This window comes from Lagopus leucura, unplaced genomic scaffold, assembly GCF_019238085.1.
Source record: "Lagopus leucura isolate 7727_CA_CO unplaced genomic scaffold, USGS_WTPT01 Super-Scaffold_100001, whole genome shotgun sequence".
Taxonomy (NCBI): Eukaryota; Metazoa; Chordata; class Aves; order Galliformes; family Phasianidae; genus Lagopus; species Lagopus leucura.
Genome location: NW_024962262.1, coordinates 13,032,576 through 13,048,403, shown reverse-complemented (window position 1 = coordinate 13,048,403; position 15,828 = coordinate 13,032,576). Strand labels below are relative to the sequence as shown.

General features: G+C 39.7%; 1 protein-coding gene across 6 annotated transcripts in view; it reads right to left on the bottom strand.

Annotated features, from left to right (window-relative positions):
- Nucleotides 1-3,297: 3,297 nt before the first annotated feature.
- The window catches only part of ZC3H13 (zinc finger CCCH-type containing 13), a 44,962-nt gene continuing 32,431 nt past the window's right edge, over nt 3,298-15,828 (bottom strand). For 3 of the 6 annotated variants that reach the window (XM_042866598.1, XM_042866597.1, XM_042866601.1), the window contains 8 exons: nt 13,810-14,353; nt 12,621-12,763; nt 11,310-12,317; nt 9,799-10,314; nt 7,204-7,359; nt 6,086-6,286; nt 4,381-4,544; nt 3,298-3,786 (listed from right to left, as the gene is read on the bottom strand). In XM_042866598.1, the coding sequence (XP_042722532.1) occupies nt 3,616-3,786; nt 4,381-4,544; nt 6,086-6,286; nt 7,204-7,359; nt 9,799-10,314; nt 11,310-12,317; nt 12,621-12,763; nt 13,810-14,353 (2,903 nt within the window). In that variant the 3' untranslated portion in view covers nt 3,298-3,615. The remainder of the gene's footprint in view (nt 3,787-4,380; nt 4,545-6,085; nt 6,287-7,203; nt 7,360-9,798; nt 10,315-11,309; nt 12,318-12,620; nt 12,764-13,809; nt 14,354-15,828) is intronic. The other 3 variants (XM_042866599.1, XM_042866600.1, XM_042866603.1) reach the window with 3 other exon arrangements.

The window sequence follows — 15,828 nt, the reverse complement described above, 5'->3', positions numbered from 1 at the left end:
TTAAGACAGCAGCAACCAAAGGCTTTATGCTGATTCAGTGTCTTTGCAGCTCAAATGGAAAGTAAATTTTGGCTGCATTGATGATGGGTGGGTGAGACGACCTTAGTGGTCTTTTCCAGCCCTAATGATTCTATGTAGATTCTTTGGGTGTTTCCAGCATCCATCTTTAAGGTACATATGGGCAGCTTAGGCTCCCCTGGTCTTTTGCTGACATTCTTCAGGTTTTTCTCCCCAGTTCTCTCTTCCCCAGTTCTTTTCATAGAACCACAGTTTGCCTGAGCCTGCAAGGCACCTCTGGCTCCATCCAGTCCAACTCCTGCTCAAGGGACGCCCAGACCATGGTGCCCCAGACAGAAATCCTACTCCACGCTTCTCTTCACTGTCAGGGATCCCTGTACCTTTGAACACAACTTCTGAAAGCACAGGTGAGCAGGGTAGGACAGGACATTTGTAGTCACGGGGACTACATGCAGTATTCAAACCATTCTTTTTTGATGTGTTGGATGCCCCATCCCCGGAGACACCCAAGGTCAGGCTGGACGGGGCTCTGAGCACCTGATGGAGCTTTAAGTGTCCCTGTTCATTGCAGGAGGGTTGGACCAGATGACCTTTAAAGGTCCCTTCCAACTCAAAGCATTCTACAGTTTCTTTGCTGGGAACACAGATCTGGAGCATACAAATGCCTTCTAACAGCAAATAACAATCATAAAGTAAATTAAACAAAACCAACCTATAAGTTTTCCTGAAAGCCACATCCAATGCCTTCAGAATCCCAACAATTCCTCTCGTTCATGAGCTGCACGCTGGCCACCTACGCAACCCTTTCACACATGAACACACTCTGAAGATCTGGCAGCACACTGTCGTGCTTCAGCAGGTTGCTCTGAGTATCTTCCAGCACTTCAGTCTTTCAAAATAATAACTTCATTACTAAGGAAAAAGCCATTCTGTGGTCACTGACAGTGAAAGCTGGTATCAAGAAACAAAACTTCTCTCAAATACACATATTCTTCTTCTTCAATTGCCTACTGATAGGACAGAAGCAATTAAATGGTCTCTCTTTCACAAGCCTGCCTTCTTCCAAAAAACACATTAGCTTCTTGCTTTCTGAATGCCGTTTTAACACTTCTCTCACGTTTCAGTTTGGATTCCTTTAACAATTTTGATGGAAGTAAATGTCCAACTTGTGCCAGAGGTCAGTCTGACTTAAGCTTGCAGCTTGACACTTAGCTGCATTGCTTTCCTATTGGTTTTAAGGCTCAGCTTGGTCCTTTTTTGGTATTATTACATTAACATCTTTGTCACTCTCAAACTGCCTCCTGACAGTGCATCCAAAAAAGGAAGTCCTATTCCCCATTGCTCACAAAACTTTGGCATGCATGTACCAAGACTGAGCATTGAAACCATTTCCTCGGGCTTCCCCTTCGCTTTAAGGTGATATCAGTAAAAACCATTCCTCCTGTACAAATCTCCTTCAAAAGCACCCACAGACTGTCGATGCAGAATAGAAAATTGCTCAACACTTAAGTTGGCAGCAAGTGCTCCAGTTGCAGTTCCAGCCCTCCTGCTCCCTGCTGGATGTCCCTACAGTGCAGAGGGGAGACCACAACTGGATAAAGGCATTTCAAACAAACCTTTGATTTAGCAAAACTCTCTGAACTCCAGCACTGTCTTTACATGATACAGATGGCCCACTGTCAACACCTGCATCTCACTCCATCAGCTGAAAATAGCCTACAGATTGAGAGAACAAACATTGACAGAACCACAGAACAGAGGACACAGCCCTGTTTGTGCCCTGAGGCAAGAGGTGAGCACCATGCTTCCCCTTTGACAGCCTGCCCCCATCCCACCAGCTCCCTCAGCAGCTTGTTCTTCTGCTTCTCTTCGCTTCAGCCTGCAACTCAGGGATGCTCAGAGCTAATTCACTGCCCAACGAAGCACAGCATGAGCTTGGCAGGAAGGGCTGCCAGTTTTACTTGAGTAGAAGGACCACTTTGGAATTGCTGTCACAGCTTAGGAGAAAGTGGCTTAGGAGAAAGTGGCAAAGGGGCTTCTCTGCAGTTTCAGACCTAGAGCTGGAGAAGCTGAGGACACACGTGCATCCCTCTCCTCTCATTGCTCCAGGTTACAGGCTCCACTGCTAACCACTGCTTTTACAGCCCTGCAAAAGGAAATCTGGATTACAAGCCTTCCATCTACTCTCCTTCCACATAAAATCAAGCTAAGAGAGAACTGGATGCATACATTCACCTTGACAGTATTACAGGAAAAGTGTTTAAAGCAAGCACAACATAATTAAATACCAAACAGTGAATCTAGTTTGTGTACTGCAGTCTTAGACAAGGCCGTTTCTTGCAATCAAACATTTTTATGTCTTTTAGAGAAGGAGATTAAAGCAGGCCTTAATGTAATTGGAAGCAATGATCTAATACTTCCAGCTTAAAGGCAGCCTTAATGCAGCTATAAAATAGGTGAGAATGCATTTAAATACTGAATAGCTTTGTTCACTCTTGCTCAGTTTAAGCTACTAGTATGTTTAAGGACGTATATATTTTTTAAGAATATGTAACATCTACTGTAACATTACAAAAATAATAGCCAAATCCCTAAAGGTTTACAGCAAGTGAAAAACTTGGCAAGATTCAGTTTTGCCCACACCACTGTTTAATAAGAATCAAATAAATGATAGAAACAGCTCACGTCTTTTGTATTTGATACAAGCACATACACACCAGTGTGTGGGCACTTATAAAAATATAAATTAAATCCTCACATTTTTTTTAATAATGATTATTTGAACACAGAATAGTAACATTTCACTGAAGGCTTATGTACAGGGAATCATAGGAAAGCACTACAGGTAAGAAAACTTTGCATTAGTGTTCTGAAAAGTGAGTTTGAACTGGAATTCATATTCAGGCTACTGCTTGAAGCCAATACAACTGTCATGAAGCACAAGACAGATGCAAGGTAAGCCAACCACACTGAACTGTGCAGTCAACACCCTGTATTAGCGTGCTGGTTCTAAGCAGACAAAAGGATAACAAACTTCAATCAACCAACCAGTGAAAACACCCTTGTGAAATTGCTCTCTAGAAGGTTTTTCTTCTTAAGTAACTTGACTAGCTTTGTCCAAATCCAGATCCACGACAGACTGCTGGAATAAGGAAAGGGATTTGGAAAGCAGAAGTAGAGAGACACCCAGTAAGCAAGTCACTTCAGAAATTCCAGACATGCATGAAGGGTATGGGGTGGTGGTAGAAAAACCCATTTATAATAAGGAAAAGATACACATACAGTTTTCTTCAGTTTATTATCAGGCAGTGTTATAAACTGCTAAAACCAGACATCTTCACATTATTACACCTGATGCACCATAAAACAGGTTTTTGTTAGTGTAAGAGGCATACTACAAAACTTGCAGAGAACTTCACACAGAAGTCTTTCTTTTTTACCACATTTATTCACATCCAAAATTATGAATTCTGCATACAAATTGAGTCTTTTCTTCCATCTTCTACAGATGCTTTCCAACCAACCAGTTCTAAAACATCAATACCAACAACACTGGTAGTGGGGTATCAACTAGAAAGAGCCACTGTTGCCATTTGCTTAAGACACACACACTTCCTGCTGGATAGCTGGTTGTGGAATTTTACTATCCTCTGTCTTTTCCTGCCCAGGAACTTGGCACACAGTCTTGCGTTTGAATAACCGCAGACTCAACCTTAACAAGTCACTGTCCATTGCTGCAGCATTTGTGTAAGTTTGTTTTGTTGCACCCTGTTGAAATTGAGAAGAAAAAATAAAAATAGAGAATAGTTGCTTTTAACATGCACTGAGAAACTAACCTGAAGCACTCTCAACGGTTACAAGTTTAATCATACGCATTCGTAAGAAGTATTTGGAGAACTGCAGATTTTTCTATTAGCACACAAGATCACAAAACCTACCACAGGGTCAGAAATGGATGAGTATTTCTTTTAAAAATTATCTAGGTTTTTTTAATTTGGAAGAACAGAGTCTAATAATTCATATAAAAGAACGTGGACTCTCAAGCAGGAAAATAATTCAGTGACTGCCTTTGAAATTGTATTTTACCCAATTAGTTTCATTACTCACGCTCCAAATGCAGAAAGTGTCTCTTCAGAATTTAAATGTTAAAGTAAGAAACAATTTAAGTCCCCAACTTAAATTAATCTTGTGGCATTACTAAAATGTAAACACCCTGTAACTTTTCAATAACATTCTGATCTATTATTTAAAGGACTAAGTCTGCTCCAGAACAACAAACAGCTACTAGAAAAACTCCCTCCCTAGAGAAACAGTACTATCTACTTCCACATTTTAACCAAGCTCTGTAAACAAATCACTTGCCTTTTCATTCTTCATGAGCTGCTTACGAATTGCAGAATCCCTTCTAAAGCACAGAGCTTTACAGCAAGGACCCAGATTGCTGAGAAGACCTGCTCTCTCCTCTTTTCGTAGGAGTGCAGCCATGTTCAAGGCTCCCAGTTCATGTTCAAAGAGGTTTTCTGCATCTACAAAGATTAACAAATACATGGTATTTTGGAATGGTAATATACAATAATATAAATTTACTGGAGTGAAAAACAATCTTGAAGGAGATTTAACAACTACCTTACTCTGTTGATAATTATACATTCTAAAAAGTACAAAGCTAGCACTGTGATTTGTAGAATAAAAAGGAACAAATCTTTCACCAACCAGTTATAGGTTAAATGATGGTGTACTTGTATGTAGCTTCAGCACTGGAAAGCAGTACTGGCACAGCATTGCAGAGAAACCTAAAAATTAAGTGACAGCTCTGAGACAGAAGAGGCTATGGCGTTCAAGGTCAGATATGTGTGAAGAAAGGTGTTTCCTGCTACTATTTATCAGAAGGTTGGTAAAGTTTCACTTCCCTGCAAAGCATAGGATAATTGTACCTCTGTCAACATGGGATTTCAGAGGCTATGTAAGAGTGAAACACGGCTCTGAAGAGTACATCATTTATCCATGGCATCAACAAACACTAGTGAACTGTGCCCCACTTCAGGTCTACCTAAAGCATCTGCTAATAGCACTCAAAGAGCCAACATTAGTTCTTTACTACAGAAAAAAAAGGAGTGCAGCTACAGCAATCAAAGTTGCTTTTTCAGATGGCTCCAAATGCATATCTTCTGTAGTACCTTTTTTCTTTGAGATGTTGGCAAAGACAAAAAGAATACATGTGTCTGGACTGTAGTATATTTATTTACAAACCTTTCACAATAAATGGGAAGATACTGAAAATATTATGTTCTACCTTTAATAGTCCAATGCAATCTTCTCTATATAGCAAAAGATGTGGTGTTTGGCTGAGAATCCTAGCAGGAGACAATGCATGTGCTCGAAAGCACATTTCACATGTGGTAACTTTGATGAGCAGAAAACTGCACACATCAAAGGGAAAATGGAGACACTTCAACCTCTCGTTCTCTCTGGAGTAAAGTCTCCTGCATTTGAATACACTCAAAAACAACACAGAGGAAGTGCCAGAGAGACATCTACTATCACCTCTCTCCTGAATCTTATTTCTAGAGATGCATGCAAGGACTGCTGAGGTGGTTTCAGGTAATATTTTAAACAACCAGGTGAATTCTGCACTGCGGTTCTTGTTGCAAGGAATGCCTGAGAAGAGCTGTTGAAGTATAAAGGAAAATTAAAGCTTACAGAGAAAATGACATTGTTCCTACTAGATCAGACTGTTTGCAAGCTCAGGAAGATAAATAGTGTGTTATATCAGTTATGGAAATTCGTAGGCATAAAACCTAAGATCGTTTTTTAAACCAGAGAAAAGCAAATACTGCAAAAAAAAAAAGAAAGAGCTGCAAGCATCACAGAATGCTTACACAACTGCTGGAATTAAGACACTAATCTGACTGATAGGCAACTGTATTAGATTCCTGAAATACTTATGCAATGTTCAGCATACACTTGTTATGGCCTGAAAACATGAAAGAATGAACTAGTACCCATTTCATTAAACACTGTTACTAAGCACAAAAAAGACAAGTTTAACCCCTTGAGAAACAACTACCTTTAGGTTTCTCTAGTGCTTTCTGGCATGTCTCTTTAATTTTGGTGAAGAGTTCTGTTCCAGCCAATCGCTTGGAAATGCCAACTCTCAACATAACAGCACCTGGCGTGAACTTCAAGAGCGCAGCCCCAGCCTCTCGTGGTTCTTTTGGCTGCTTTGGCATGAGACTGGACCAATCAACATCTATAACATCCACAGGATCTGCAAAAACATTGACAGAGAATGAGTTATCACATCACTGCCCCCTACCACAGCTGATTAATTTCACAGGCTGCATACATCCATCTCCTGAGAGCAACATCTATCAGAAGAACATTGTTCTTGAGTTGTCACCAAAGAGAGTTCCTTAGACACTTCAAATAAGAGCACTCAAACTCACTTAGACTGGTGAGAATAAGGTGGGTACAATTCCTTAAAGAACATAAACCTTACTGGATTAAAATCAAGACTCCTAAAATTCTACTTCATGTTGATCCTAACAACTTTGTGAAAGGCTGCTTGGACTCTGCTTAGCCAGCAGATATGGATGCATCACTCATGCATTCACAGCAGTGACAGTACCACTAATGTGCTATGATAGATCCAAATTTCATGCTTAAAAAGCTAGTAACTCAACCCTGGATGCTGTTCTTTTGAGAAGAGAGATGTATTAGATACTGAATAACTCACAGAACTATGGGTGTAAAGTTATTACAGAACATATGAATGCTGGTCATACAACTGAAACTATGACAAGTAGAAGACTCCATGTTTCCCAGTGCATCTGAGAAGCATTCTAGCAATGATAAAATCTCCTCCTAAAAGTATCAGTTCCAAGTAACAATCAATACCAAACAGGACAAGTAAAAACACATTTATAAAACTAAACCTCATCCTTCTAGTTATACAGAACATAACAAAAATTACTTCAAAACATAGCTCTCAGTACTCTATGCTTCACAGGCTTACCTGACCACTATAGGACAAATAAGGAATGCTGAAAAGCACAAACTGCATTCTGAATTCAGAATACTATCTGGAATACTATCTGCAATACTATCTGGAAAGAACAAAGTAGCACTACATGCAAACTGATCTAGACTTTATTTTCAAATAATCACAAAGGGGTTTTGCTATACTTTTACCAGGCATCTTCTCATCTTCTTGTTGATCCTCCCTCTTTTCTGCATCACCTGCCAGAATTTCATCCAGTTCATCATCACTGATTGGTTCGTATTCTCCAGCACCAGATGCCAGTGACTGTACATCATCAATCTTTGCTTCATCTTCTCCTCCTACAGAAGCAGATACATACTGTAGCTTTAAAGGAGTCATCCTTGTTTTCCAAACGTGCTTTAAGCAGGTTGAAGAAAAAGAATTTTGCTAAACTAGCTTGTAAGTTCTATGGGATGAATATATTCAAAACGAATATAGGTATTCACTCATGGAGGCAAAGGAGTTATTTCTTCCATGTACAATACAGCAGTTTGAATTTGTCACATCTTGGTCAATTTGTTTTGTGCAATAATAGTCAAACTACATACAGAAGGCCATACTCAGAAGAAATATATGTTGATTATGTGGTATGCAGTTACTAACATAAATCTACGTTAGTACCAACACAAATTCTTCCAGATGATTTTCCACATGAAGCTAGCTCAAATACTGAGCACAAAAGCTTTTCAAGACAAATAAGTAACAAAACTCCAAAATACAAGAGTGTGTGAGATAGACTGATGTGAGCAATTATTCTTAGAGTTTTTGATTCTTAGTGGAAATCACAAGAGTTTGAAGAAAGCTGTGACAAATTTCTTCAGTTGTTGCAGTCATATAGTATGCACATACAAACAGAACCATACATCTCTATGTGTCTATGTAATTACCTGTGACACATGCATAAACAAGTTCCTTAAAGCCAGAAAACACAAGACACTCAAATACTGCATTCTGCAAATCATGAAAGGTACATCTGAAGGTACTCGTCTCATTTCCAAGCCTGAGAGACTTGACTGAAGCATTCAAAAACCCAACTGTTCAAAATTCAGACTTTAAGACTTCCCTGCCAAGGTGCTTGCCAGTTGTGCAGTGTAAAATAGACAGAATCTGTAAGATCCTTCCATGTGGGTGATTGTTCTATCTTCCAATTTCCTTATCCAAAATGATAACTGCTTCTGTGTTAAGATGCAATCTTTCATTTTTTTTTTCTTTCCTTTGTAAATGCTAAAGGAAATGCCACCTTAGCTAACATAAGCACCAGCAAAACAAGTAAAATACATGCTAGGAGAGTGTAAATTGACTATTCAGACCACCTGGTAGTGCTTTGGAGGAAGCATATACCATCCTGGGCATCATTTAAACCTACTCCTGCAGCAAACACATTAAGGTTCAACACACCACCATAATTAAGTAACTATATCCTCAAATATTTTCCTAGAAAATAGATTAGATTAAATTCATTCAAATATCAGATCCGGAAATTGTATTCAGTTAGTTTTCTATCTTTTTAAAAATGAAAACATGGTAATCTCTGAAAGATTTCATTTCTTACAACTGGGCTTCGTGAAGAGCAGATTGTGCCTGACCAATCTGGTGCCCTTTTACAATGGAGTGACAGCATCAGTGGATAAAGGAGAGGCAACTGTCTAGAGGCAACTGTCTACCTGGACTTGTGCAGGGCCTTTGACACGGTCCAGCACTACATCCTGATCTCTAATTTGGAGAGCGATGGGTTTGAAGGCTGGACTATGCAGTGGATAAAGAACTGGTTGGATGGTTGCAGCCAGAGAATTGTTGTCAATAGCTCTACATCCAGGCAGAGGCTAGTCATGAGTGAGACCATCAAAAGATGGTCCTAATGAAGGCTTCCCAAATAAGTTGTAGATGCCCCATCCCTGGAGGTGTTCAAGGCCAGGTAGGATGTGACTCTTGGCAATTTGATCTAGTGCCTGATTTAGTGGCTGACAACCTTGTCTGCAGCAGGGGTACTGGAACCAGACGATCTTTGAAGTTCCTTCCAACTTCAGTCATTCTATGATTCTATGATAATTTACATCACTTTCTCAGCACTTAGATTCTTGCTTCTTTTGTATGTTTATATTGGTTAGCTCTACTTCCAAACTCCCTCTCCTGGTAAAGAAACTGTTTGTTCCTTACTTTACTAATGTCTTCCCCGGTACCATTAGGGATAGCAAACTGAAGGCTGCATTTAGTAAGAATAACTCAGCAAAGATATTTTTGGACCATTTTGCCAAGCCATAAATACATTTAACCTACTAATCAGACAATTATTTCTCCACTAATTGGACTATGCAGAAAAAAAATCCCAAATAACAGTCACAAGTCAACACACATTTTTTTTCACTCATTACCTGTCAATTCCAAACTAACAAACAGATCTTAGAATAGTGTACCAAAGCAATTAAATTTTTGGCATTATTCTTCAGCAAACTGGCTATGCAGAAATGTTACACCTTGGCAAAATTCTATCTCATATCATTTATGCTTCTTTGACTCAGTATTTCTTTAGAAAAAAAACAACACTAATATTCACATAATTAACACTAAGGCAATGCTCATTAGAATTCTCCCTCATCCTATTATGCCCACAGATAGAAAAGCTGGAGCCAATATCCCTTTCATTAACAAAGCTTTCTAGTGTTGCTCAGTTCAGCACTGTGCTAAAAAGGAAAGAATAAAATATCTGACAGTCAAGGTGCTTCCCCAGAACATCTCACCTTCTAGACTCTCTACCTTTTCAGCCTCATTTCCATCTTCAAAACCTTGTAACGATCCTAGATCTTTGTCTGGTCTTTCCTTCTCTGAAGCTGCAGAATCTCGACAAACACCGTCAAATTCTTTTTCATGATCTCTGTCCAGTTTTGTTTCACCATGCTTTGTTGATTCTTTTTGAGAGGAAATGTCCAGAGTTCTGTCCCTCTCTCTTTCAGCAGTATCAGGCAGCTGTCTGTCTCTCTCTCTGTCCAGCTCCCTTCTCTTCTCCCTCTCTCTCTCGCGTTCTCGGAGTCTCTCTCGCTCCCTGCTCCTTGGCCAGTCTTTGTCGATGTCTCGGTCTCGATCCCAGTCTCTCTGTCTCCCCTCTCTCCTGTCTCTGTCTCGCTCTCGATCATGGTCATGTCGATCTCGCTCCTGAAGCCTTTCCCTGCTGTCAAAGGACCCAGATCTGGAGTGGACCTGACGATCTGACTCAGGAGAACTTCTTCTTGAACTGTGGCTTCTTGAATCTTGACGATCTGGTTAAAATATTTTAAATACAGGCATGACAGCAGCTCATGAAACCTTTTTGCTACACCAAACTATTTTAAGGAGTCTGGTACGAAAACTGACTTCTGAAAAGTATCATCTGCAAATTAATGATATGTCTACAAGTCCCAAAAAAGAGATTTTTGGTGGCTACTTTCTGATGATTTTTGCTTTTCAGCAAAATTGAAGTACATAATTTACTCAGAAGTCTAAGCAAGAATAGGAAATAAAGAAGGAATCATCTCAAAATTATTTTCAAAACATGTTTTTTTAAAAGCTAAGGATTCTTGGCTAGCAAATGATAAATTCAGAGATCAGTTCTGGCAAAAACCATTAGAAGAGTCAAAACTGATTTATGAAGAAGATATTTTTTTATTGACGTTGTCTATATTTTACAGAAATTTTTCAGTCATTTTTTTATAGGAACTACAGAAATAAAATAAATCATGATTCCTTGGATCTGCAATAAAGATGATGTTCATATGCACTAAAAGTATCTCTATGAAGAATCGTGACAGATCCTCAGCAAAAACAGCTCCTCAGAACAAAACAGATCCCTCTCCCAGCATGAAGGGACATTTGCATAGATCTCAGACTTTCCACATGAAATTGAATGTTGATAATTCATTAAAAACACTATTTCAATAAAACCAGTTCACTGTTCCATTAGCAGAAAGATTTTCTCTTTCAGTTTCATCTGTCCTAGAAATTACTTTATCCTCCAGACAGCACGAGCTGCCAAATCTGACTGAATGCTTTGATATGAACACAGTGGTAATAAAGCCCATTGAGAATCAACTTTTCAAACACGGTCTAACACTTCCAGGAATCTTGATTCACTCTATGAATGGCAGAGAACTTCCCTCTCCCCTCATACTGATCACAAATTAAGACTATATAGCCATACAAGAACAATTTGGGATTTGTACCTTCGCACTTCCGCAGCGAATGGCAGATCCAGACTCACTAAAAAATATATTCTTACCTGAAGACGTGCTGCGACTGGGCTCCCCTCTTTTCAACTGATCAATTCTGGACTTTCGTTCCCCAGTGATTTCTAAGCTTTTCTTCTCTCTGTCCCTGTCCCTAGAGGTACTGTGCAGGATCCTCTTCCGTCCAGTCTGGTCATCACCACTGCGATGAGCTGACTCATTGGAAGGGGATCGAAGTCTGCTTGAGGCATGGCTCCGATTGCTACCAAGACTGCTGCTGCGCTTCTGATCCACAGGTTTACGATGTGATCCATCATCTATAGTAACATGTGGGGCTTCCACCTTTTCTACTCTCATCCTGTGACTTTTTCTATGGGATTCCTCAGTGCTTCTTTCTGGAACGACAATGTCACCACGTTCTGGGACATCTTCATCGGACCAGTCACTAAATGTTGTCTCTTCTCTTTTCTGGGGGACTTCTGCCACAGCTTTCTCAGGTGGTGCTTCAACCAATTCCTCTTTTGTGACAGGAGGAGTTCTCGGGCCTTTCTTCTTTTTATGATGTGGAACAATTTCTTCATCAGAAACCTCAGAATCACCCTTGGATCTCTTCCGCTTTTTCTCCACATTTTTCTTCTTCTGACCTTTCTTGGGAGAAAAGACCTGGCTTTCTTCAGTCGTTGACTCATTAGTGTACCTTTCCACCCCACTGTCATCTTCTTTCTTTTTCTTTGTGGCCTTTTTCTGTATTTTAGACTTCTTCTTGCTGTCATCGTGCATTCTATCAGAAGCATCTCTTTCTTCAGAGGGACGGCGTCCAAGACTCTCCTGAACTCTGGACCGGGAGCCCTCTGAAGAATCTGGTTGCTCTCTCTGCTTATCTGATGAAGAAATTCTCTCTTTAAACTCTGGTTCTTCATAACGCCGGGAACTTTCCTTTCTGTCTGATTTTCGTTCTTCTTCTTTCCAGCGGCTCTGTCTGTCTTCTGCAATGTGAGAGGGACTCAGTGACCGGGATTCCTGTGGTCGCACAACCTGGCTCAGAAGTCTGTGCTTTTCATCTATAAAAATGGCAAAAAGAATGTACTTGTATCATTTAGAAAGGAGAACAGGTAAATATGTGGCATCTTCTGCATGCTAATAGGTATCAATCAAAACAAATAATCCATCATTTCATTTACGTATTTTGTTTTCCTGTGTTTTTTTTTTTTAATGTGCTGCAGCAGCAACAGACTACTTTTGCTTTGGTAAGCATACATCCTAACAGACATGGAAGGGGAAGAGGAGACTTACAAAAATCTTCTTTGTGGCTTTTTTTTCTGTTTAAGACTGCAAGTTATTTTCCACAGGCAAAGGCTACTTACTTTTATCATCTCCACTGTTGTAAGCATCACTGTCAGGAGAGTGCTCACGGCGACGTTTGGGTGACTGACGAGGGCTTGGACTGCTTTCATTTCTGTGACGCTTCCTGCAGAGCAAATATTTGTAGTCAAATTCCTTGAGGGTTCTTTAAAGAAAACATTAAATAATTGAGTTTATCATCGATCGATCCAATCTCTGAAGCATAAGCACCGCAAACATAACACACCTCATACAAGATAACATGAGCAAGGATGCCAAAAAGTTTTGTAGCTTTCTAAGTTATTTTAAAACCTGAAGTATTCTTTCCTGTCATAAACATGTAAAGTAAACAATAAACTAAAACTCTAATACTTCAAACAACTTTTTTTTAACAAGAAGGTATGAAAGAATATTAAAATCACTGTTTTTCCTGTGGCAATGATCCTTGCAATGGGCTGACCTCAGCTGGCAGCTAAGCTCTAATGTAAATGTTTGCTTTTCCCCCCAAAGGGATGGAGGAAAGCTAGATTAACTACAGAGCTCCACAATTCTGTCACACAAAACCTAGTATTATTTCCAAGCAAAGCTGCAACTCAAGACAACACTGCATTGCTCATTATTGATGTCACAACGAGAATTTTATTGTACTAGCTGAAAAAAAAAAAAAAGAATGAGTGGCATTTACTTAAAAAATAGAAACATCACACATTTACTTGGGTACTGTTCATGCCTTCCCTGTGTAGCCTTCTGGTGCTGAAAAGTCAACAGTGCAAAGGGTAATGTATGTTCAATAGAAATTTAATGAATAAAGTCATGAACTCTGACCTACACAGCAGCTATCTCACTCATGAAAATTCTAAAGGTACCACAGTCTGCACTAAGGGTGTAATGCCTGCACTATAAAACCAAGGCCACACAGGCACACTTAGAAGAGGAAATGGTATGTTCTGATTCAGTTGTCAAATCCCGAGCTGTTCCATGATTTTGCACTAGGAAAGCACCATACTAAGTACACCAACACAGCATACACACTGATTTTGTAGCTACTGGCACATGACGCATAGATACAGGGAAGGCATGGCTCTAGACTGCACCTCTGCATAAACATGGCATCCTCTCCGTCCTTATGATACTGCCCTGTTCACTAACTGACTGACATCAACACTAAAAGATGTTTTTCTTTTGATTAAAAGAACATTCAGATCTACTTACTTGGACTTCCTTTCTTCATGGACATCTCTTGAGCTTCTTTCTTCTCGAATATCTTCTCTCTTATCCCTGCGGTCTTCTCTCCCTTTGTCTTTGTCATCCCAGTCTCTCTGGCGCTCTCTTTCTTTATCCCTGTCTCGACCTCGCTCCCTTTCTCGTTCCCGCTCGCGATCTCTTTCACGCTCTCTCTCCCTCTCTCGTTCCTCCCTCTCTCGCTCTCTCTCCTTCTCTCTTTCTCTTTCTCGTTCCCTTTCTCTGTCATGGTCCCGGTCTCGATCGCGCTCACGATCCCTATCTTTGTCCCTCTCTCGCTCCCTCTCTCGTTCCCGAGCACGATCTCGTTCCAACTCCCTTTCCTTCTCTCTCTCTCGTTCCCGGTCTCTTTCTCTCTCCCTCTCTCGGTCCCTCTCTCTTTCTCGCTCTCTCTCCCGGGCCCTTTCATCTCTCCTATCATCACTTCGGTCTACCCTTCGTTCATCTCGTCTTTCGTCCCGCTCGAGGTCATCACTTCGTCCTTGATGCCGTGCTGGTGAGCTTGCTCTCTGATCTGTGAAAAGAGGGAAGTTTCGGTTACCAAGTGTTACACGGATGACATATACGTTACTTTCACTACACTAATAACATACTGAGAGTTTTTGTTTTGACAATATTGATGATATTGGTTTGCATTAAAAGAGAAGTGACTCCCTGCAGAAACCTGGGTATTCTCTTGGGGTGAGAGGGATACAAAAAGCAGAACTACTTTTGATTTTATTTTTTTTTTAATCAGTATTTCAGGAGGGAGCTTTCCTTACTTTAGAAAGAAGTCACTAGGAAAATTTTGTTTTCTATCAGATGGTTCTGAAAGGGTTCAATAGGTAATCATATAAACTCAGTCTAGCCACTATTACCACATGATGGAATCATTCAAAATCTTGTACAGGATCCTGGAAAGCTCAGAATGACATACGCATGAAAACAAAGTATTAGAACTTCTTTAAGAAAATGTTACCTCTAAAAACCAAGCATCACAGGCTTACAAGAATTCACTGCATTTATTTTGCTTCAATTTTTACTATATATCTCCTATATATCGCCTATCTCCTCCCAAAAGAGATCCCTGCAGAGAAATGCAAAACCAAATCCAACTGAAAAGGAGAGATGATGACAAAATACAGAATGCACACCTGCTCTAAGTTTTCATGTGTCTTCAAAGAAGCTGATTTTTTCAATGTTCAGACAGTGGATCAGGGTTATCAAGAAAACTACACTCATATGTAAAATAACTGATCCAGAAGGACAGTGAAGCTTGATTATCTAGGGGTATTTGCTCAGTGGAGATCTACAGCTGAAGTTTAGCTGCACTTTACTACTTTTTAATATATTTTATTTGAACATTTCGGTAAATTTTGATGACTTTGTAACAATTTTTGTGCTGATATTAGAGGTATTTCAACAGTGAAAGATCAATAAAACTTATTCCACTATACATACCCAAAGTATTACACAACAAACACAAACTGTGGAAAAAGAGAGAAGGCCATCACTTTGAGTATACCTCCCTGTAAACTGAAACAATGCCCACCAGGGACAAGCAGGCAGCATCTGAACAGGACTTAGTCAATAAAACATGCACATTTCCATTGGTTTAATCAATTCTAATCTCAGAGTGAATTAATAATGATTTAATGCTCCCCCGTTAGCAGGTAAAATTAAAAGTAAACTTGAATGACATTTCTGCCATAGACGTTAATACTTGTTTTTACAGATCTTAAAACATCAGTTCATGCAATTGGTTCCACGATAGGTTTCATATCCTTCAAACGGTGTCTGTAACTATATAAGATGATATATTGGGCATACCTAGTACTAAGTTTTAGACAAAAGTTCTGCAATATTTACTAGGTCAGGTTTTGTGGCAAAACATAGACACAAAACATTTACACTACTCAAGATACCTGCAAGTGTATTAGACATCTGAACATGGAACATCAGCACTTCTTGAACAACCTTATTATATGAAGCACCACTGCAACAGTGGTT